Here is a 23,739-nt window from a genome sequence, read left to right on the forward strand (position 1 = left end):
CTTCCAGCTTTGACAGCCTGTGACCAGCGATGGTATTTTATCCCCTCTTTTGGTCAACAGACATTTGAACACATTCTTGTAAGTGGTACAAAGCAATTCCAGGTATAGGGAGGATGGTTTCCCCATATTACATGGTCCTGGCTCTCCAGGAGAAGGAGAAAGATGTGTGGGAGGTCTGTTGAGAACAAGAGGTCAGGAATAGGGTATACCAGTAGAGAGAGTATCAGGAACTAGCAATGCACCGCAGGGGCCCCGAGGGGGAGGAGCCCTAAAGATGCTCTTGTCTACTGTGCCAGTGAAAAGCGCACTTGATAGGTGCTTTCAGGGCCGGGCACTGGGCAGGAGAAGCAGGGCTTCAAGGGGGAGGTGAGGGGAATTAGAGAAAAAGGGTTTTTCAGGGAAAGAGATGTTTTAGGAGCTGACATGAGAGGTATTTGGAAATTTCTCCTTCTGGTAATTTTTCAGACACCTGGAGAGAAGTATTCTACTATTTGTTTACCATTTGAGGCAATGGTACATTTTGACATAGAAAACTCCTTTTTTTTTTTTTTTAATGTTTATTTATTTGGCTGCATTGGGTCTTAGTTGCAACAACAGGATCTTCATTGCAGTGCATGGGTTTAGTTGCCCTCGGACATGTGGGATCTTAGTTCTCTGACCAGTAATTGAACCAGAGTCCCCTGCATTGCACAGCAGATTCTTAGCCACTGGACCACCAAGGAAGTTCCCCCCGACCTTTTTTTAAATTGAATCATACTAATGTTCTCCAGAAAAACTCATAGGGAGACTTTTACCTTCACACATAGTAAGCTTCCTCCTGTGATGCAGGTTTCTGTAATTCTTTCAGGAAAATCATTTTCTGTGCCTGGAGAAGCCAAGTTGCCAAGAGACCTCTGTTGGTTGGTTGGTTGTTGGCTGAGTCTTTCTTCTCCTTTCTCCTCTTCTTTTTCTGCATCTGTTTTTTTCCCTCTCCTCCTTCTCTCTTTCTCTCTCTCCCAATTCCTCCCTCTCTTTTTCTTTCCGCCCTTCCTCCCTACTTCCCTCCCTCCTTTCCTTCCTTCCTTTAATAAAATTAATGTGTGCTCATGGTGGAAAAAAAAACCCAGCAGCAACAACAACTTTTTTTAACAAGATAGAAAAACATAAAATGAAGAGTAAAAGTATAGTTGCAGTTGCATGAATATTCTCCTGGAATTTTCTGAGTATGTAAAAACATGTACAGATTCCTCACATTTTTTACAGTAAATACCATACTATGCATTCTGACTGGAAACTTGGTGGGATTTTTTTTTTCCCTTAATGCACTTTAGACATTTCTGTTTTGGCACACGTAGATTTAACATATTCTTTTTACCTGCTATGTACTGTTTCATCTAAAATGGCATATAATTTAAGCATTTTCCCTTTGATGACCCATTAGGTTGTCACTAGCTGTTGTTATTGTAACTGTGCTTCAGCCACAGTCTGTTTTGATACATCTCTTTCCATGTCCTTACATGAGAGTTGGTTGGTTTTTTGATCCAAGTTATAGAAGGAGACGGTGAAGGGGTCCGCTTCTGGGGCTCTTATGCTAAGGGCTCCCTGTAGCTTTAGGATAAACATGATGAAATGGGACAGGCGGGCCATAGGGAAGGGGTAGCCAAGGGACGGGTGGTGGTCCTTATGTGTGTGCTGCACTCCTGCCAGTCCAGTCTCAGGACTGTCTCGGGCCTGCCTGACTGTGTGTAGCGTTTCTGGCATGCAGCCAGCAAGGTGTTCTTGGGAACCACACAGATAGCGCCTCCCTTACCTTCTTCCAGGGCTCTAGACCAGGGACACAGTTTCTCCTCTTATCAGGGCACCCTCATCCTTGTTTCCAGGGCTCTAGACCAGTGACACACTTTCTCCTCTTATCAGGGCACCCTCATCCTTGTAAACTGATGGGAAGGGTCTGTGATGACTTGGGAAGAAGCACTGTTCAAACTCCCATCTCTCTGGCTGTCTTGCTTTCTATTGTTTGATCTTTTATCTTCCTTCCTTCCCCACCCACAGGCGCATGGTGGACTTCTTCCTAATCGTCACGCAGCTGGGATTCTGCTGTATCTATTTTGTCTTTCTGGCTGACAACTTTAAACAGGTAGGCCCTAGGGAAAAGAATGGCAGGAGATGAGTGGGCTTTCTGTTTAGGATCCCTCCCAAGCCAGTTTTTTTCAGCACAAGAATTGAGATCTTAACACTTTACATAGAACAGGGTCAGCATCGTTTGATTTTATTAAAGACCTAGGACATCGAGAAACCTCAAGACGTCTTGCTGTCCTCTTGTCTGTATTTTATATTATTTATTTATTTATGGCTGTGCTGGGTCTTTGTTGCTGTGCACAGGCTTTCTCTAGTTGCAGCGAGTAGGGGCTGTTCTTCAGTTGTGGCATTCGGGCTTCTCATTGTGCTGGCTTCTCTTGTTGTGGTTCGTGGGCTGTAGAGCACAGCCTCAGTAGTTGCAGCGCATGGGTCTAGTTGCCCCGTGGCATGTGGGATCTTCTTGGGCCAGGTATCAAACCCATGTCCGCTGTGTTGGCAGGTGAATTATTAACCAGTGGACCACCAGGAAAGTCCTTTCTTGTCTTTAGGTACGATGTGATCAATTCCAGCTCTGACAGTTGGGTTGCTAATGATAATTAGGAAGATCTCTGAAGATGGTTCCATGACCACTGACTTCCTATATGACTTTGTTCACCCACCGAGCATTTAGCCTAGAACCCCTTCTGGTGGGAGGGTCACTGGCCTTTGTCATTTGAGAGGCTGTCTCTGTTTCTCCCGTTCACTCTAGGTGATAGAAATGGCCAATGGGACCACCAACAACTGCCACAACAACGAGACAGTGATCCTGACGCCCACTATGGACTCGAGGCTCTACATGCTCACGTTCCTGCCGTTCATGGTGCTGCTGGTGTTCATCAGGAACCTGCGAGCCCTGTCCATCTTCTCCCTGTTGGCCAACATCACCATGGCAGTCAGCCTGGTCATGATCTACCAGTTCACTGTTCAGGTAGGAGCTCAGCCTTCTCACTGTGTCTTATAAATAATCGGAGATACAAAGTGAGGAAGTGAGCATAAATAGGGGTGTTACTTACAAGCAGTGTGCTAAGATTAGGGCTTCTTAGCGTGGGCACTGTTGACACTTGGGCCGGATAACTCTTTGTTGTGGGGGCTGTCCTGTGCATCACGGGGTGTTTGGCAGCAACCTGGTCTCTATCCACTAGGTGCCGGTAGCAACTGCTCCCCAAGTTGTGACAGCCAAAAATGTCTCTAGATATTGCCCAGTGTCTCCAAGGAGGGCAAAATCACTCCCATTGAGATTGCTAGTTTAGACTTTTCCCAGTTAGATAATAATACATGATCATTGTATAAGGTTGGAAAATAGAGAAAATATTAAGATGATTCTTAAATATTAAATTATACAATTTATGTTTTTATACTAAGTAATAGAAGAATCATCGTATGATATAATATAATGAGGAATATTATATTATTATTTTACCACTCCAGTTTTGTGTTTATTTGTCAGAATTCTAAATCTGGTGATCATTCCCCCTCATGTAGCCCATGTGGTCAGGTCTGTGGGGTGGTGCAGGAGAGGACGTCTGTATATGGATGGGTAGAAGATCAGGCTGAGGATCTCATTTTTATTTCCATGTTTCCCTTCTACTTTATTTTTTTACCTTTGTATTTTATATTGGAGTATGGTTGATTAGCAATGTTGTGTTAGTTTCAGGTGTACAGCACAGTGATTCAGTTATATATGTACATGTGTATTCTTTTTCAAATTCTTCTCCCATTTAGCTTGTTACATACTACTGAGCAGAGTTCCCGGTGCTATACAGTAGGTTCTTACTGGTTATCCACTTTAAATACGGCATTGTGTACCTATCAGTCCCAAACTCCATAACTGTCCCTCCCCCACCACCCTTTAAAAGGATAACTTTAAAGAAAGATTTTTGTTTGTTTGTTTAGTCGCCAGGTTGTGTCCAACTCTTTGCGACCCCATGGACTGCAGCACCCCAGGCTTCCTTGTCCTTCATCATCTCCTGATATTGAATGTAATTCCCCAAACAACTTATCAATACATGCTCATTAAAATACAGACAACACAAGTACCTGTGAGCAGCATGTCCCCACCCTGAATCTCCTCCACTCTGGGACCTACTACATGTGTTTCTAGGTCCTTTGAATGGATTTACATATTGTATTTCTATGTAGAGAAATATATAAAATGAAAATTGGTTTTGTGTTTTTTAACATAATTTAAAAAATTATTATATATAGTGTTTATCTACCTTAGTTTTTTTCTTTAACAGTGCCTCAGAAAGCTTTCCATGTTGATATATCTGTTTTTACCTCTTTTTAAAAAATTAATAAATAGTATCTCAGAGAATAAATGTGCCATAGTTTTGTAGTTTATTTAACCAGTCCCCAGTCAGTGGCCTGTCAATTCATGTATCACCTTAGTGTTGTTTCAGTATTATGATAGTATCCTTATGCTTATCATTTTGTGGACATGTATAAGTACTTCTCCATGTATTTATATAATATATGCATACAGAGGAGCTGGAGGTACACTTGCTGGAGAGTATACAGTTTAGAATTTTTTATACTGCCAAGTTGCTTATTCCAAAAGCCGTTTACTAATTTTACAGACTCCTTTCCACAGTCAGTAAGCATCCCATGCTAGCCACACTGGACGTATCAATGTTTTTAATTTGGGCCAGTCTGACAGGTGAACGTTACCTCATTTTCACAGTCTGCATAACAGTGACCCAGTTACCCACTGATGAGGTTCCCAGGAAAACAGTGGGGTATAAAATGCAACGACTTTTATACTGAGGAAGTGACATAATGAATTTAGATCAACACTGTCGTCAGTGAGCATTCTCTGTTTTTTCCTTCAGGTGGGTGGCAGATATGGACTCTTCTCCTGTAGAACTATTTTCTAAAGCATAAAATAGACAGCTGTCTGTGTTCTGTTTTTTTTTATGGACTGGAAGGAGGACCTGTGACCACGTGAACGACCATTTCTAGAGAGTTTCTTCCCCTATCTTTGGCCCATTAAGTTAACACAAGGAAGCATAAATAAACGTATGATTTAATTTTGCAATTAGAAATCTCAGTTGGTGCTTAGGACCTGCTGCAGTGAACATTTTCAAAGACACAGGAAGTGAGGCCAGTTCACATAGACACCACATTTAATTTCATACCATTGCAGATAGCTGGGCTGTGGTCGTTGTTTTTGGAGGACAGGGATGGAAATACAGGGTCCACAGCATCTCAGTCCCAGCTGAGAGAAGTGTCTGTCCAGAGGTCTGTCTGTGCCTAGTACAACCTGCGCTTTTGGACGAGGCAGCCCTGCTGAGGCCCGAGAGCGATTCTGAGCCTGCCTCTGGGCTCAGTGGGGAGGAGTGTTGTGACCCGGGAGTGCTCTCTCCCGGGGCTGGAGAGGGGAGAATGTGGTCTGGCTGGGTGGCCAGCAGCTTCTTGTTGATGTGGCACATGGCTAAAGCTGTCCCTCTGGTTGTCTTTGTCGCTGCTCTTACTGCTGTCCCCTGTTGGTATCTTTCCCTCTTTGTCTTGATAAATCCCCCAATGTCCAAAGTTCCTGAATTTTCTCCTAGCCTTGAGCATGTGCGTGGCTGGTGCCCTTGCTCCTCAGACTCACACCATTGGAGGGAGTCGCTTGGCTCCTTCCACCTGAGCAGGTCTCTTCATCACATGTGTGACAAATGGCGCACTTCTGAGCAGAGTCCAAGTAACTGTTTTGGCTCCCAGTGCACGTCCTTAATTCATCACTGCATGTCCTTAATTCTTTCTTTCTTTATTTTTTATGGCAGTACCTGGAGGCTCAAGGGATCAGACCCATTCCCTCAGCAGTGAGAGTGTGGAGTCCTAACCACTGGACCACCACGGATATCCTTAATTCTGAGACATATTTTTTCGCAGTTAATAATATTCCTAAAATTGGAGTACATCCAGCAATTCTTATGTACATTTAACAACATTTTCTCAAAAAGTATTATAGTTACATGATAATGTGGTGCAAATGAGGAGATAATATGTTGAAAATGACCTGATTTTAATTTGTACGTTTTTTGCAAATTAAAAGTTTTTCCATTTAGTTGGTTGGGGTATAAGGCAGTAGCCATCATTAAGTATGTAAATTTCTTCTGCTGGTCTCATTCACACCAGTATCCCCAGACGTGTATTTTGAAATTCCCTCTGTGATGTCTCAGCCCAATGTATGACCCTGGGCAGTTTTCAGAAACTCTAGTTATACTATGACTCAGGGAATTAAAGGACAATCTTACCATCATGTTTCATCAAAAAAAAAAAATATTTACTAGTCTCAGCTTCATTCAAGGAACTGCAGTGCTTCTCATAAAGAGATCTAACTGGTTTCTTAGCAGGGGCTTGGAAAAGAAAGCATTTTAAAAATTCTTCATATTTTAAGGAGACTATAGTATCAATATAATTGGTTTGAAATCTTTCAAAGAGAAACCTACTATAGAGATTAGTAGTAGGTCTCTTTTTTGTCCTCCGATGTTATTCTGTCACACTGTTAGAACAGGCTCCATATTTATCTAGATACTCTATAGTTAAATCAGGTTTAAAACATTGTAAAAGGCAGTTTTAAAGACATTTTTAAATCTAAAAGTCAAATTCTGAAAGAATGGCAGCTTTTGTCTCTTGAGTCCTGCTCCTTCGATACTGGCCATCACTGGGGAATCTTGCCATTGGTCAGCTAGCTAGGTACATTGTACCTGCCGTTATCAGTTGCCTTGGTTTTTATTTGCCTTCTTTTTAAAATGCTGTTTTTGCTATTTCCCCCCCTTTGTACCAATAGTGCTGTCATGTGCCTGTCAATAATATTTTCCAAGTACTGATTCACAGAATTTTTGAAAAAAGAAAGAGAGGAAGGTAGAGATAAAAGAGAAGAGTACTCATCTAAAAACCTACCACCTTTTCTTCCAGCTGTATCTGTGTGGAATGTTTATGTAATTGTATCATAGTAAATATATAAAATTTTAAAATATTTTTCTCACTATTATTTCATTAGCAGTTTTTCATGTACTACTTATCCTGCATTGTACTTTTTAGACAGTGCATAATAGTGCAATAGTGTGGTTTAGTTGATGTGCAGTACACTAACAGACAGATGTTCAGGAACATTTAGGCTTGCTGCTGCTTACCATTCAAAGGCTTTGCTCAATTTTCTTCATATTTTAATCATCTTTTCCTTGTCAGATTATATTTCTGGGGATGGGATCACCTAGTGAAAGAATGTGATTCTTTTTATATAGTCTCTAACATTTGAGTTTCCCCAAAGCAAGTAGACTTTTCTTGGCTTGAAGGAAAAATAGAAAGGCTACACACAACCCCAAATTATCTCTGAGATGTCATAGTGTCATACTTTTTCCCTTAAGAGAATATTAGATTTAGGAAAGGTTTGACCGGTCTGATGCTGGGGTTGAAATCATGCATCTCTGTATAGCCTTTGCTCTATTTTGTTTTCTCTCTTTCAGAATATCCCAGACCCCAGCCACCTCCCCTTGGTGGCTTCCTGGAAGACCTACCCTCTGTTCTTTGGCACGGCCATTTTTGCATTTGAAGGCATCGGGATGGTAAGAGATGCATCGTGATTCTCTGGTGCCCTCGGTGTTCTTAAGGTCCATTTTAAGGAATGCTGAGGAAATGCTCCTAGAAATTGTCTTTAAGGTTTATTGGCCATTTAATGAACAGCATTTCAGAGACTCCACTGAAGTTTCCTAGCTCCAGTTTTTGTTTCCCTTCAAGCCTGTCTATTGCACACTCATCTCCTGTGCGTGCAGTAAGCAGCGGTGGGTGACAGATTGGAATGCAGGGTCTAGAGCTGGACCAATTTGGGGTTAGGCTCAACTCTGCCAAAGAGTACCTATGTGACTTTGTGCAAGGTCTTGCCTTCTCGGATTCTTCATTGTATGCTTCTGAAAAGGGAGCCTAGTGTTAATAGTTTTTAGGATTAAATGAGACGTGTCTAAAATACTTCAAATAATCCCTGACATGTGGTGAGCATTCAATAATTTTTATTTTCATTAATAATAGTATTGATATTATCATTAAATCAATAAACATATGAGTGAGTTCTCTGCCCTGAAACTTTGTTGAGCTGTATTTTCCATGCATAAACCAATAGCCTTCACTCTTAGCTCAGCTCCTCCATCATTGCTGCGATTTCACCAATTTCCCCTAAAGAGAGGACTCTGTCCCTCGGGTGTACCTAATTAGATTTTTACTTGTGTTTTTCATCATAAAGGTCCAGATTTCTTTTCTGAAGAAAGCTGTTAGCCTAGGGCTTAGGAAATGGGAAGACAGTTCTCCTTTCATGGAGTATCTTTTTGTCCCTATTTGATTGCTCTGTCGCCTTACACACTTTTTAAAAATTAATTTTCATTGGAGCTTTACAGTGTTGTGTTAATTTCTGCCAAACAGCAAAATGAATCAGCTGTACATATACATATACCCTCCCATTTGGACTTCCTTCTCATTTAGGTGCACCGTCTAGGTTTTCTTTATATAAGGTGAGCATCCTTATACACTTTTAAGAAAACCTCAGAGGTGGACATTTTTTGTCACGATTTGAGAATTGCCCTGATGATGTCAATAGAATGTGTTAATATGACTCGTAACATCATGGGAGAGACTTTTTGAGTGAGCAGGTGTATGTGACTGTTCTGAGGTTTTAAACCTTCCCTGGTGCTTGCCCTTGGGGCTTCTCATTGCCCAAGAAGAACATCTCACCTTGATTCACAAACATGTATGGTTTCCCTGCTGCTCAGGCAGAGGCCTCAAGGGACCCATATTACAGTAGGATAAAGAGCTTTGAAGCACTCAGATCTGGAAAGAAGAGGCTGAGTGAATGTGGAAAGATGCCCAGGGACCCTGGGTTCTTAAGGAACATTGTGCTGAATTTATCAGCTCTCCCTAGCAGCACAGGGCAGAAGTTGTTCTTTGCTTCATTTCATCAGCAGGGGCTCAGATAAAGTCATTCTGTTACCGTCTTTATCTGTTAATTCAAGATTTGTTGGTGTTTTCTCTTTTTAAAATAGAGATATGGCTGTTTTGACTCTTAGGCCGGATCTGAGGGTTGTTGGGCGTGACCAGGAAAAGCTCTGGGCTCACTGAGCTTTCCCGTGCTCTCTGTGTTTCTGCACCCCTGGTCCAGACTGGCTGGCCTGAAGGAGATGGGCTCCCTGTCCTCTGGCTCCCAAGACTCCCCGTAGAAAGAAACCAAAGGAAAGTTTAGAAACTGTTTCTTGTTGGATTGTGGATCAACTGAAGCTTGAGCCCCTTGATCTGGTGTGGGGGATGCTGAAGGTCAGTTGGAGATGCAGAGCTGTGATGTACCCGGTAGCTGTGGGCCAACAGCAGGCTCATGGTGTCTGCCGTCTGCCGGTGGGTCTGGCTGAGACGTGCTCTGTCTGGTGGCCAGAGGCACTTGTGGAAAATGGGCACAATGACAAGATCAAAGACAGAGGAAGGGGCCAGATAGATGTTTCCCTAAGTTGCTTTTCCTGCAACAGCCCAGCCAGATGTGGTTGATAGCAGATCATGAAGGTAGTCATAGGCACATTTGGTCTTTTCCCTGTTCCCTGTATGAACCATTCTTCATAAAATGCCTTTCATAATAGTATGGAGGTTCCTCAAAAAACTAAAAATAGAGTTGCCATATGATCTAATAGTCCCAGTCGTGGGTTATACATGTCATATATACCCAGACAAAATTTGAAAAAAATACATGCACTTCTATGTTCATAACAGCACTATTCGCAATAGATATGTAAGCAACCTAAATGTCCATCAACTGATAAATGGATAATGAATACACACACACATAAACACACACAGGGATATTATTTAGCCATTAAAAAGAATGAAATAATGCCATTTGTAGCAACATGGATGCAACTAGAAATTACGATACTAGGTGAAGTAAGTCATAAAGATACTTACATATGGAATCTAAAATGAACATATCTACGAAACAAAAACAGACTCACAAATATAACAGACTTGTGGTTACCGGGGGCGGAGTAGGTGGGGGTTGGGGAAAAGGGAGTTTGGAATTAGCAGATGCAGATTATTATGTGTAGGATGGATAAACAACAAGGCCCTACTGTATAGCACAGGGAAGTACATGCTGTGATAAACCATAATGGAAAAGGATGCGAAAAGGAATATGTATAACTGAGTCACATCACTGTTCAGCAGAAGTTAAACACAACTTTGTAAATCAACCATACTTCAATAGAATTTTTAGAAACTTTTTCATAATAAAATTTTAAGTATTAAAAAACTGCAAATAAAAGGCCTTTCCTTGGCTTTAGCAAATGTTAAAGAAAATCCTCTGCTGTGAGGGAGGAGGCTGCAGGGTCAGTGGTTTGAAATAGGAGTCTGAAAACTGGGTTTTGTTATGCATCTCCACAAACTTCAGCCTCCAGGATCCTCTATTAAGTCATGCCACCCCTAGCACCTCAGTTTCTCTAAGTTGGAGGTTTCACTTGTCACTGCTAGTGCCCACCCCTTTTGAGGTAAGGAAACAGTTTCTGGGAACTGGAGTGGCAGTTTTCCTTGACCTGCATTTTGCATTCTTGGGACAGCTTAGCAGAGCCATGATCTCAGTCGAGGTATAGTTGGCCTGGGCCACCGCTGGGTCTCTTGCTCATCATGCTGAGTGGGCATGATGGGAGAGGGCTTGTTGGGTGCTGTGCACGTGCATTCAGGGTGCAAAAAGCACTCCCAACCCACAGGAGGCAGAGAGCCAACCTGCAACAGGAGTCCTGGCTTCCAGGCCTGCCCACCATACCTCTTGGGACTTCCTGCTTAGACAGCAGGCTCCAAAGCTCCTCCAGCTTGGCAAGTGTTGTTCAGTTGCTAAGTTGTGTCTAACTCTTTGCAACCCCATGGACTGCAGCATCCCTGTCCTTCACCGTCTCCCAGAATCTGCAAGCATAATGTCTGATGAACAGCTTACATTTGTCTGTCTAGTAAACAACAGGTGGGCTTTGGGGAAATTCTGGGGAAAAAAAGAGAGGTTACATTTTTCTGAGAATATTACTTGATTATTGTTGTTGGCCATTAATGGTGCTTTCTCATCTCTCACTATTCTCCTAGGTTCTGCCCCTTGAAAACAAAATGAAGGATCCTAAGAAATTTTCGCTCATCCTCTATGTGGGAATGGCTATCGTCACTGCCCTCTATGTCAGCCTGGGGATTCTGGGTTACCTGCATTTTGGAGCTAACATCCAAGGCAGCATAACTCTCAACCTGCCCAACTGTTGGTATGTAGGGAAGGAGAGAATCCTAGGAGCACTGGTTTTTTTTTAAAAAATCAGTAAGGGTCATAATGTGTATTTTTCCTCCTTCTTATCTCTTAAATCAGCCCACTTCACTTTAGCCCCTTCGTGCCCCCATTCCCCAGATCAGCACCATCCTCCTTGGCTGCCCATCAAGCCTTTTGGCTGGTCTCCCTGCCTGAGTCTGACTCTTATATCTGTTCTTCTCCTCTTACCTGTGGGAGCCATCTAACCCTCAGTCCCGTCATGCATTCCCCTGTTGAGAGGGCACAGAACCTTCCCTTAGTTCTTAACGATGAAGAGGAAACCCTGAGATGCAGTGAGGGCCGCTCAGGCTCTAGCTCCACCCCCATCTAGCTCCTTCTCAGTGAAGAGGCCTCATGCTGGGAGTCACTCTGTTTGAGAAATTCTCTAATGTCTCACCGACTGAAACGTCAAGTCTAGGTCAGTGGCCCTCCTCTCTGCTGCCGCGGGGTCCCATGAGGATCCTGTCCCAGTCCTTATTCCATTGTGTTGTGGTTGTCTGTTTACCTGTGCCGTGCTCTCCCTACATTATAAGCTTCATTCATGTTACCCCAGCCCCCTGGCACAATGCCTGGCATACAGTCAAAACCAAGTGAAGATTTTTTGAACGAAAAGGGAGGACTAACTGCTGAGTCGGTGAGGCCTTTATAAATGAGGAGAGCTCACCAGAAAGCCACTGGAGCACAGAGGATAGAGGTGATCTGCTTTGTCCCAGCTCTCTATAGCCTTGGACAGGTCACAGCTTCCCACTGCCTCAGTTCCCCTTTCTGGGGACTAAGACTAGTCATTTCTGTCAGAATTGTCATGCAGATCAAATAACATGCGTGAGCTTGGTACTGCTGTACTGGCACTATGGAGAATAGGATGGTGCTGAGCTTTGTACTTTGTTTGGATGAGTCGTTCTGATGGAGACAGATGCCTCGTGGATTGATTGATCCACTGACTGATGGTGCCACTTCTCCCAGGAGATCTGAGCCCAGAAGGGTCAAGCATCCAGTCCACTGACCTCGAACCTTTCCAGATACATAAGGAAAGCGGAGGGCAGCCTTGCCTGGTCCGCAGCTTCTGCTGTGCCTGTCCCAGGACTGTCACTTGCTCCGTGCGCAGGTGCAGGCGAGCCTCTCACCATGGGCTGGGAACTCTTCTGTATCTCACTTTCCCTAAGTCATGATTGCTGTATTACAGAGAACGACCAAGACATACTGAAATCCTTCCCGAAAAGGTAAATGTCAGAGGGTGTGTCCTAAGCAGCAATTCTTTTTGGAAGATTAAAATTTCATTGCAGACAGCAGCCGTGAGCAGATGCTGTAAAGCTTGTCGAATGCCCTAGGGATCAGAATAACCTTTCAGGTTGGCCTGGTTTTAGAGGTATAATGGGTGAGGCATTGTACAAGGACTGACTGAGGAAATTGAGAAAAGTATTTTTTCAGTAGGATCAGTGTTTAATACTGGTCACCCTGATCAGCAGACAAGTGGTAACCCTGAAGTGGGCTGTTTTCTCCCAAAAGTCTTTCTCTTTCCCTCTAATGCCTGCTTTTCAATTTCCAAATATTCATGCCTTTTCAAAAGAGAAGAGTCAAGTAATAGCTCAGCATAACTGAAGATAAATGGATCAGGAGCAGCAGAAGCAGCCGACATAATCTGAAGCCATAGGCGAGCATCTGTCTTCTTTCCTCTGATGTTTCCACCCCAGGTCCCCTAATCTTTCTGCCTCCCTTTGGGTATGATTTATTTGGCTGTCCCAGCAGGTGGCTATCCTGAATCTAGATTTCCCAGCACTCCAGAAGGCTTTGGGGCTGCACTGAGTTTAATTATAGAGCTGCTAGCTGGTTTTTTCCCAAAGGGTTTTTAATTATGTATTCTTGAAGCAAAAGACCTTTTGTCAATCTCAGTCTCTCCCAGGGTGTTCTCCTGCTTATAGCATTAGAACATCTTCTAGGTATTAAGTTCAACCACAGAGAAAGTCAGTGCACACCGTGAACAGTATAATCACTTTTTAAAAAAAGTCTTTATTGAATTTTTACAATATTGCTTCTGTTTTATGTTTTGGTTTTTTGGCCCTGAGGCATGTGGGATCTTAGCTCCCCGACCAGGGATTGAACCCACGTCCTCTGCACTGGAAGGCGAAGTCTTAACCTCTGGATCACCAGGAAGTCCCTATAATCACCACTTTTAAATAGATTTCCAGCAAGGGAGGGAGGCCACAGTTTCTTGCTGGTAATGCATGAGGGTCTTCTTTGAAGTGGAACTTTGCTTAGGGGCAGGATGGCCTTCTCTTTAATGGGCATGTCAAATCTGAATACTTACTGATCAGACCTTTTTTCTACTCTTCACTGTCCTAGGTCTGGGATAAGATAGACGTGTCCCATGGTAGGTTAGCAGTCTCTCTGAGCAGCCTCCCATGAAGCAGTGGTAGGATCGTAGCCAGCCCTAGTGGGATGGAAAGATGGCTTTTGTTCCTGCCTATTCATTCTGTGTGGTCACCATCTGATTCTTGGGAGCACCGCGTTGGATGGGAAAGATATGAAAAGGCTTGTTGCATTTGAATTGTATTTTTTTCCTGCTGTTTACTCCTTTTTTTCTTGCCTTTTAAAAATGTTTTGTTTATTAATTTTTACCATGTCATGTTGGTCTCTGTTTTTATTTGTTAAAGGCCATATGCCCGTGGAAAAGATTCCAAATGTTCAAAAGGCATACAGAAAATATTAGGTTTCCACTTGGCTCTTCAGGACCCCTGTTTTACAATTTTCCATTTCAGAGGTTTCTTGTGTTTCCTCCTCAAGATACTTGGCGTATATAGGAATGTCACATGTACGTGTGTCTGAAAGGGGGTGATTTTCCTTCTTTTTCCTTTTTTAGACAGTGGGTACCATACTGTCTACACTGTTCTGCTTCATGCTTTTTTTCACTTCAATTTATGTCATGGGGGTAGTTTCGTATCAGCACCGGAGTTCTTTCTCCTACTTTTGAACACTTCTGTGGGAATGCCAGTTTTTCCAGGTGGCGCTAGTGGTAAAGAATCTACCTGCCAATCCAGGAGATGCAAGTGACATGGTTTGGATCCCTGAGTCGGGAAGATACCCTGGAGTAGAAAATGGCAACCCACTCCAGTTTCTTGCCTGGAAAATTCCATGGGTAGAGGAACCTGGCAGGCTACAATCTATGGGGTCACAAAGAGTCAGACACGCCTGAGCACATCGGGGTGCCATGATTTATTTAACCAATTCCCTACCGATTAACATTGGAACTCTTTAATCTTTCAGACTTAGAGCTGCAGTGACATATTTTTCCTGTAAGTTTATGTGTGCATGTACAAGTATAGCTATAGGATAAATCCCTAGACCTGAAATTGCTCATCCAAAGGAGACATGCGTTTGTAACTTGGAGAGATATGGCCAAATCACCACAGAGCCATTTTGCACTCTCACTGCTGGGTGTGTGAGTGTGCACAGCTGGCTCTGAGTGTGTCTCGACTCTCTCTGCAGGCTGTACCAGTCAGTTAAGCTGCTCTACTCCGTCGGCATCTTCTTCACCTACGCCCTCCAGTTCTACGTCCCTGCCGAGATCATCATCCCCTTCTTTGTGGCCCGTGGGCCTGAGCACTGTGAACTGGTGATAGATCTCTCCGTGCGCACCGTGCTGGTCTGTCTGACATGTGAGTAGAAGACAAGATCATTACCTTGTCTGTTTTCTCCCCAGAGGGCGCCCAGTCCCCAGGGCTTTTGTGAGAGAGGGCCTGTGTCGTAGCCAGTGTTGTGTGAGCAGGGAACTCTGGGCACTGTCTCAGCATCAGAGTTGAGGCATGTCTGCGGAGGGACTGAATTGATTATAGACATGCTCTAAAGGATACAGGAACGGGAGTGGTAGTTTCTTTATAGAGACAGCCTAAAATGTAATGGCAATGGTCATGATGCTTCGTAAACGGGTGCAATTATTCTGTATGAAATATGGCAAAAGTTTAAAAGAGATCCATTTAACACACATGCATAATGAGTACTGTAAGTTCTTTGATAGCAGGTGTATCTTTGTTTATTTCAAATAATCATGTTTTCAGTGTGACAGTCTATTCCTTGGATTGCATTTTGAGACTGCCTGATATTATTCTAGATACTTTTGGATGGTGTTCTCCCTAAAATGTGTTTCTTAGAAAATTTCTGTTGACTACCCTAGGTGTTTGCTGTATTACTTTGTATTTAATTCCTCTCTTCTGACTACATACCAGGAGTGTGAGCTGAGAGACAAGATAGCGCCTTATTTGTTCTTGGTTAAAACTGGTATAATTCAAAAATAAATTATTTTTTTGAAGCTCCTGTGAAGTTGATAAAATAATTCTTGAATAAATTGGTCTGTAATATCTAATTTAAATTTTAAGAGATTTACAGTTTCTTTCTAAATTGAAATACTTGAATCACAGATGTATGTCTCTTTTTGGCCATGGTTAGTTGTTTTTTTTTTTTAAACATTTTACTCTCTTGGGAAAAGAGACATCTTTGCTTATCATATTGGAACTTTCCTTAAAGTATGCAGTCCAAGCCTCTGTCTTTGAAGTAAAGCTGGTCTATATTTCTTTTAATTAGTTTTTTTTTAAGTTATTTTTTAATTGGAGGAAAGTTGTTTTACAACGTAGTGTTGGTTTCTGGTTGCAACAATACAAATCCACCATAGTTATATATGTATCCCTTCCCTCTTGAGCCTCCCTCCCCCACCCCCCACCCCTCTAGGTCATCACAGAGCACCAGTCTGGGCTCCCTGTGTTGTATAGCAACTCCTCACCAGCTATTTTACACATGATGGTGTACATATGTCTACGCTGCTGTCTCCATTCGTCCCACTCTATCCCTGCCCAGCTGTGTCCACAGGTTTGTTCTTACTTCCGCATCCCCATTCCTTTCCTGCAGACAGGTTCCTCAGTACCATCTTTCTAGATTCCACATGTATGTGTTAATATACGATATTTGTTCATTGGACCAGAATGGAGTGTTTTAGGGATGAATGATTTGATAGTTGTCTAACGTGCGCTCATAGTCTGGAAAGTTTGAAATGACTTCATTGGTTGACTGTTAGCAAGAGCAGGGCGAGCAAGAGGCTGTCATCCTTTCCTTCCACCCACGTAGATGTGGGGAGCAGACTGGCGCCCATCCCAGGGTGGCCCTCCCCCAGCCACCTACAGGTACCTTCCTGATGTTACTTCTAGGGCAGTGGGTGGAAGCTCAGTGTCCCAGGTCTGCATGGAAGGAACTCACTGGAGCTGAGACCTGAAGACCTTCCTATTTAATCTTGCGCAGCTCTCCTGCTGAGGCGTTCTTGTAGGCTGGACCTGGGTAGCAGAGTGCACACCTTGGTTTCACCAGCCCCAGAGAGCTGATGGCAACCAGGAATCTGACTTCTCATATTTTTAACTGGACAGCCCTTTGGGCTATCTCCTTAGACCAGCCTGGAAAACAGCCCACTGCCTGGAGGCCACTGCTGCCCCAAAGTGATTGAAAGGAAGGAATGTGCAGGGTACAGCTTTGACTTTCCAGTAAAGCACCTGAATGTGTGATAAGATCAGAGGCTTGTACTCTCCTAGATTTTACTGTTGTCTCTTGCCGGCAACCCTGGAGGCTTTGATCAAGCATGTGTATTTCCTCTACAGAGGAATTAGATCTGAGTGTTGAGGAGAGAGCACCCATGTGCACGGTGTTCATAATGTCAACTCTAAGGCCCCGATTCTTGAGTCCAACAGATACTAGAAGAAAGGATAGGGATAGCTCAAATAATGGGCTTTGTTTCGGAGTGGTTACTGTAGAGAAAGTAGGGCTATCTGTGTACGTGTGTTGTCCCTGCTGGAAGAGCTGGGGCACTGAGCTGGCCCTGGCTCCTCTCACCGCCCCATTTTCTTCTCAAGTTTGGCTCAGCCTCCGGTAGCATATGTCTCGCTTCCTGCCAGATTCCTCTCCGCTGCACCCCGCGGGATCCAGCAATCCTGACTCACAGACCTCATGCTATCCTTAAATGCCTCTTGATTTTCACTTCGCTTTCCCTGGCTCTGTCTGTGGGTCTCACCTCCCTTCTGCGGTGTGATGCTCAGAGGATACGAGCTGCTTTTGATCTTCAAGCGCAGTGGGTTGTTTTCCCTTTCTCCTGTGATCTCTTGTGACTTGACCTTGCATCGTCATCCTATTAAAGGGTACAACCCCTTCATCTCTGAGTGCTCAGCCTCTCTTGCCGTCCCTGGAGACTTTGAAGTTATTGTGGGATTCGGGAGCAGTATTTTACTGTAGCACCAACTTAATTGCATTTATCTAAGTTCATTTTGTTTTTGTATCTTTGTAACTTCAGATCCTTTGGCCAAAGGTTAATTGGTATATGATTTTAGATCTTTGATGTAACTGTTTTCATTTACACCCATAAATTTTAATGGCAGCTTGTATTATTGCTGTTTGGGCTATTTTCTTGTTTTCTCCCCAACTTTCTCTCCACCTCCTCACCCTCCATCCCCAAGGGAAGCAGGAAAATCTGGTTCAGCCTCATTTTTTTTTCCACTTAGAATTCAACCACTCTTCCCCATCTGCCAAAGATGACCATGTCTACTTTTTTGATGCTTTATTTCACACTTTTGGAGAGGAAAGGAAAGAAAAATATGCATGTCAGAGATTGGTGCTCATTTTGTTACAATTTTATATGGGACAGTAGTTTCTTCCAGCCCATATGTTTGGCCATGCAGACCTAGCAGATCACCTTATGTCCAGACCTTGTGTAGGAGAGGCTGGGAGAGGCTGCTCCACCTGAAAGAGGCCAGAGATGTGCAAAGAGTAGTTTCTTTGGATTCCTTGAGGTGCTAACCTGTCCTCCAGTGGTTTGAACTGATCTGCTGTGGCATTTGCCACATGACACATTTTATTTCAGTTAGGTATGAGAATGTCATAAACCTGTTATTGAAGACAGAATAGCAGTACAACCATCTCAGTTAGGAGATGTATCAGCCTAGAATATAAAGCAGTCCAAGCAGCCAGACTCTTTAGAGGATGAAGCTTCCAGGTCCAAACAAAGCGGCTTTCTCCACCCCTTTTGGCCTCCCACACATCTCGGTCTTGCAGCTACAAAGAAAGAGAGCAGCAGCACTAACTGTGCTCTGAGCCCCAATCTCCACCACGGGCTCGGTCATGAGGCCTCAGTTTCTTCATTTGTAAGATGTGAAAGGGATCCCCTCACTTCATGTCTAAAACTCTGTCATTCTGCACTAGTACTTTGAGCTTGATTTTAAATTCCTACCAAAATATTACTCCAAAAAAAGTTAATGTAATAAAAGCGTTTGAAGATTGTCTAGATCTAGAGTAAGTGAAAAAGAAATTCCCAATATCCCAGTGACTTAAAATAACTTTTTTGCATTTTATCTTCTGTGTTAATCCCCGTGGGCGCTTTTTATAAATAATTGCAGTCCTCATATACATGTGACTTTGTCTTTGGCATTTGGTTTAAAATTGTCTCATGACTGTGCGTATCTTTGGAAATACTTTTTATGACTGCATGGTATTCCATTGTATCGGTAGGTCATGTTTACTTAACTACTCCTTCAGTGGACATGTAGGTGGTTTTCCTTGTTTTTATATTGTTTTTAAAATTTATGCTCCCACTAAAGGAAATTATACATTCTGTCCAAGACTGTGTTTAATTTTAAAGACAGATTTCTAGCCGTTTGAGAGTCACACAGATGAGCTTCATCTACACTAATGGTGATAAACAGCAGTAAGCACTTCTGGACACAGGAGCTGTAAGTGTCCAAGGGCTTTCTGTCAGCGTGTTTGTCTCTTAAGTGCTTTCTCTGCTCTGTGCGTAAGTCAGCTCTTTCTGTTGTGGTCTAAAACCACAGGCTCAGAATTCCAGTCAGTTCCTTCTCTGAACATGGCCGTTGGCCTCCTGCTGCTTCAGCAGTTAAAAGATCACGTTTTCAGTGTCTCTTAACCCAAAAGGAAGATGTTTTGCAATACCATTGGAGCCCTCTTGACTAATCATGTGATCTGCTCGTCCTCAGGGCAACAGCGAAGCTGTTCATGTCATAGCTAGGCTGCTGCAGGGGGCTGGGGAACTGCCAGTGGGGAGAGGGCTGTCTTTGACCTTCTTTATGTGAGATGCTCTTTCTGTGGGGGAGTAGGGAGAGGGTTCCTGGAGGAGGGCATGGCAACCCACTCCAGTAATCTTGCCGGGAGAATTCCCATTGGCAGAGAAGTCTGGCGGGCTATAGTCCATGAGGTTGCAGAGTCAGACACAGCTGAGCAACTAAGCACAGCACAGCACAGGGAGAGGGGGTTCCCAGTTGGCTGCTTCCTCAGGTATCTGCCTTCTTGGATTTCTCTTTCTTAAGGGCTTTAACTCATGGAGTAAAGACATTCAGTGTTAGAAGAGGTTTTAGTTGCTCCCATATCTTTCCTGAGTACCTGATTCCCATCTCTGGAATTAGTGAAATCTAGTTTGCCTGGACAGGGAAGCCTGGTGTGCTGCAGTCCATGGGGTCGCAAGGAGTTGGACATGACTGAGCGACTGAATTGAACTGAGTTTGCCTGGTGTTTGGTAAACAGAGGCCTTGGTTATTAGGTCCTCCGTTTGGGTCCCTCTCCCTTCCTCCTCCCCCAGCATATTAACTAATGGGAAGTTCATTCTTCCTGCCTTCTCCCCTCATTATGTTTCTCCAGTGTCGGGCTGCATTTAGGGTTCAACTGTGTATCTGGTCAAGCTAGGACAGGAAGAGGGTCCTCCCTTTGCAGCCCTGTGGTCCTGGCTTTTTAAAGTTTTGCCCTTTAAAAAATACCTCTATTAAGGACATTTGTGTTAAACATACTTATCTTGTATATCAGTAGTCAAGTCAAGAACAAGTTTTGAGGTTGCTATTTTAAAGTCATGATGAAATGGAACATTTCCATCCAGTCTGAGAAAAGATTCTGATCTCGCAAGCTTCTGTTTCTTTCTGTTTTCACTTAATTCTTATCAGAGTGGAGCACATGACTCCATTTAGCTCATATCATGAAGTACCCATCTGTCCTCCAGGCTAGTACGCAAGAGGAAAGGAGAGGACAGACCCTCAGCACTGGGAGGGGCCGGGCAGGTCCTCTGACTTGTCTCCTCCAGGGACTTATTGTCTCAGCATAAACGCCTGCTTTCTCTTCAGTGGTTGGAGCATCCTGGGGACCAGGAGGAATAACTCACACTTCCTTTTATAGTACAAAACCAGAGCGACTCGGTGGTTTAGTAGCTGAGTCGTGTCTGACTCTTTGTGACACCATGGACTGTAGCCCGCCAGGCTTCTCTGTCCATTGAATTCTCCAGGCAAGAATACTGGAGTAGGTTGCCCTTTCCTTCTCCAGGGGATCTTCCCAACCCAGGGATTGAACCTGGGTCTCCTGCATTGCAGACGGATTTGTTTCCAACTGAGCCACCAGGGAAGCCCTAGTCGGGGGCAGGGGGGCTAGAAGTTACATTTTTGGCCCGACCATGTCTTCTAAGATGGAATCCTGTCAGTCAGCTGTATCACTCTGGAGCAGCACATGGTACTTCCCAGACAGTGAATTGAGGGACATATTCCAGAACACATTCCCAAGTGACTAAATCTGCATTGTGCAGTTGCTTAAAATTTCAGAGTCAAGTGCAATGCAAGTTATCCAGTGTTAATGAAGTCACCTTACTCCATGGGTAAATGAAGTTAGGCTCAGAATGGGAGCTGATTCCACACCCCAAGTCACACGCAGCCTGCTCCTGAGCAGGGATGGATAATGCTGTTAGCTAACATTTATGAGGCCTTTGTTATGTGTGTAGTACTCCAAATTCTTTACCTGAATGATCTCATTTGACCATCCCTATTTAGCAGTAGGGAAGATGTCTTAACTAGGTTAAGTAACTGACTGGTCAGTGGTGGGTTGGAGCCTAGATTTTGAGTCCCGACCCTTAACCACACCCTTATACCAGCCTTTCCAAGGCCCAGATCTGATGACTGCCTCAGCTGTTTCCATCCCATTGCTCACCTGAACTGAAACATCTGGAGCCACCACTGTGTGGTTAAACATTAGGCAGAGAGATCCAGACCCCAGAGAGGGCAAGTGTCTTACTCCAGGTCACACAGCAGATCAGCTCTTGTTGTCTTAGGTTTTCTGTGATGAGAGCATCATTTTGTCATCAACCTACAAACACTTCCAACTTTCCTCCAAACTCAACCCTGACGGTTTGAGGGCCATCATCAACTCTATTTAGAAATAGCTGAAGGCTGAAACAGACTATTTTAAACTTGCAGAACAAGTTAAAAGCTTATACCTTTGGTAGACTCTGAAGGCTTCAGAACAGTGAGGGTATTCAGAGATAATTGCCATGAAGGTTGAATGTAGAAGAAAGAAAGAGGAAGGGATTGCCCTGAGGTTGTAAAACCCTGGGCAGCATAGGCAGATCTGAAACTCATTTTCCTTGTACCTCCTTTTGTTACCAGGCTTCAAAATCCTTGTCTGGAGTCCTCTGAAAAGCAGAGAGGGGTCATGGCTGACCTGTACTGGATTTTCTACCTCATGATTGTGGTGTGTCTCTGGGAAAGCTAATCTGGTATCTGAACCCCTCAGTTCTTCACAGACAGGATCTTTCTGCTGATCAGCCAGATCCCCTGTTCTCCCTCCTCCTGCTCATACCATTCTGTATTTTCTTGATCTTTGGGTCTATAATGTTACTGAATCAGGTGCTTGAGGCCCTAGTTCCAGTTCTGTCACTTTCTATCATGTAAATTCTTCAGGGCTGTCTTTTCGTGGAGACCATAATAATGTTGTGGAGGTCTGTACCTATGGAGCAGAGGCGAATTCAGCTCAGCGAGTGCTTGTTTCCCAGTGCCGTCTGCTAGACAGTAGACGTTCTGCATGATGGGAGTGCTCCAGGTCTGTGCTGTCCAGGATAGTAGCCAGGAGGCACAGGTGGCAGTTGAGTCCTTGCATTGTGGCTGGTGTGACTGAGGGACCGAGCTCATTCAGATTTGGATAGCTAGTGACAGTGGCGTTATTGTACGGCGCGACTGCAGAGTGAGTGAATGTGAGACGGGTGACGTGGCTCTGCTTATCCTGGTTCCCAGCCTGCCTCTTGCCTTCCCGCATGGAGTGGTGTTCCAGGCAAAAAAGTATTTCTCTTAAAACCTGGCCTCTAAATGTAGCCCCTGCTTTCATCTGGTGCTCACCCAAAGAAGCAGCAATTGATTCCAATAGTCCATCTGGAGGGTACAGTTGGTTGCACAGGATTAAGAAGTTCTGGCGTCTCACCACTGTGATGCCTTCCTCAGAGCAGTTGGACTTCGCTTCTGCTTTATGAAATGAATGTAGAATTGAAACCCTCAGCAGCAGTTAGCAGTGTGAGTCTACTGTGTCCAGTGTGAGTCTCTTATAGAGATCAGGGAGGAGATAGATGTGCTCTGGATTACTGTCTCAATGCTCAGAACTGCTGGCCGGAGCCCAGCAATGGGGAAGACGATTCATCAAAATAATTTGATTATTAACGGTGCACTTGCCATGAGCAACGAAATATACACTACTGCTGATAATATTAACTGTATTGTGTGCCTGGTGTACACCAGGCCTTTTGTTAAGTGCCTCTGTAACCTCCTTTGATCATCACGGGAGCTTTTATATCTTCATCTCATCAATAAGAAAACTGGGGAGTAGAAAAGAGCCATGTGTCACTCAAGACAGAGCCAGAGTCCAAACACTAGTGCCCAATTCCAGAGCCCATAATCCTCAATAAACCTATGAAACATTGGCCTTCACCACTACCCGCCCCCCGAGTGGAGAGCTGAGTTAGGGGAAGTCATAGGGTCAGTGGGCAATGGAGTAAGTCCTCTGCTTGGATTTAAACAGCACTGTCTGACTAGCTGGCTGGTGGTACAGGTGTTGGTGTGCTATGGAAAGCTGTGGCGTTTCCTCACGCAGTCCTCATTTCATCTTTATCATCTCTGCACCTTCTTCACATACACCCGGGCTAAGTGTCAGGTCTGGAAGCCACCGGCTTGTCCTAACACAGGAATGCAGTCATCATGGGGGGCTTCGCTCTTGAGGTCAGCCTGCACACAGATCTGCTTCTTTTCGCTGCGTGAAAGTGCTCTATGCCATGGGGCTTACATGGAATTGTTCAGAAGGAGGGTCCCCCCATTCCCACCATTTCATTTCCTGTCTTTCAAGTAGAGAGGTTTGTGTCAGAGGTACCCTCAGGGGTAAGAAGATGAGCAGTCGCTCAGAAAAGGTCTACCTCTTTTTCTGCTCTCCACTCACTGTCCTTTAGTAGGACCAGATTGCCCTGGGATGTAATTTGGCTCCTTTTCCTCAGAAAGATGGAAGTCACAGACTGTGACAGGAGAAGCTGGGAG

At 44.0% G+C, this 23,739-nt stretch overlaps 1 protein-coding gene across 6 annotated transcripts in view; it reads left to right on the top strand.

Annotated features, from left to right (window-relative positions):
- The window catches only part of SLC36A1 (solute carrier family 36 member 1), a 100,386-nt gene that overhangs the window by 33,750 nt on the left and 42,897 nt on the right, over positions 1–23,739 (top strand). For all 6 annotated transcript variants that reach the window (XM_070793877.1, XM_019965272.2, XM_070793874.1 and 3 more), the window contains 5 exons: positions 2,032–2,116; positions 2,807–3,025; positions 7,551–7,649; positions 11,179–11,345; positions 14,870–15,039. In XM_070793877.1, the coding sequence (XP_070649978.1) occupies positions 2,032–2,116; positions 2,807–3,025; positions 7,551–7,649; positions 11,179–11,345; positions 14,870–15,039 (740 nt within the window). The remainder of the gene's footprint in view (positions 1–2,031; positions 2,117–2,806; positions 3,026–7,550; positions 7,650–11,178; positions 11,346–14,869; positions 15,040–23,739) is intronic.

This window comes from Bos indicus, chromosome 7 (genome assembly GCF_029378745.1).
Source record: "Bos indicus isolate NIAB-ARS_2022 breed Sahiwal x Tharparkar chromosome 7, NIAB-ARS_B.indTharparkar_mat_pri_1.0, whole genome shotgun sequence".
Lineage (NCBI taxonomy): Eukaryota > Metazoa > Chordata > Mammalia > Artiodactyla > Bovidae > Bos > Bos indicus.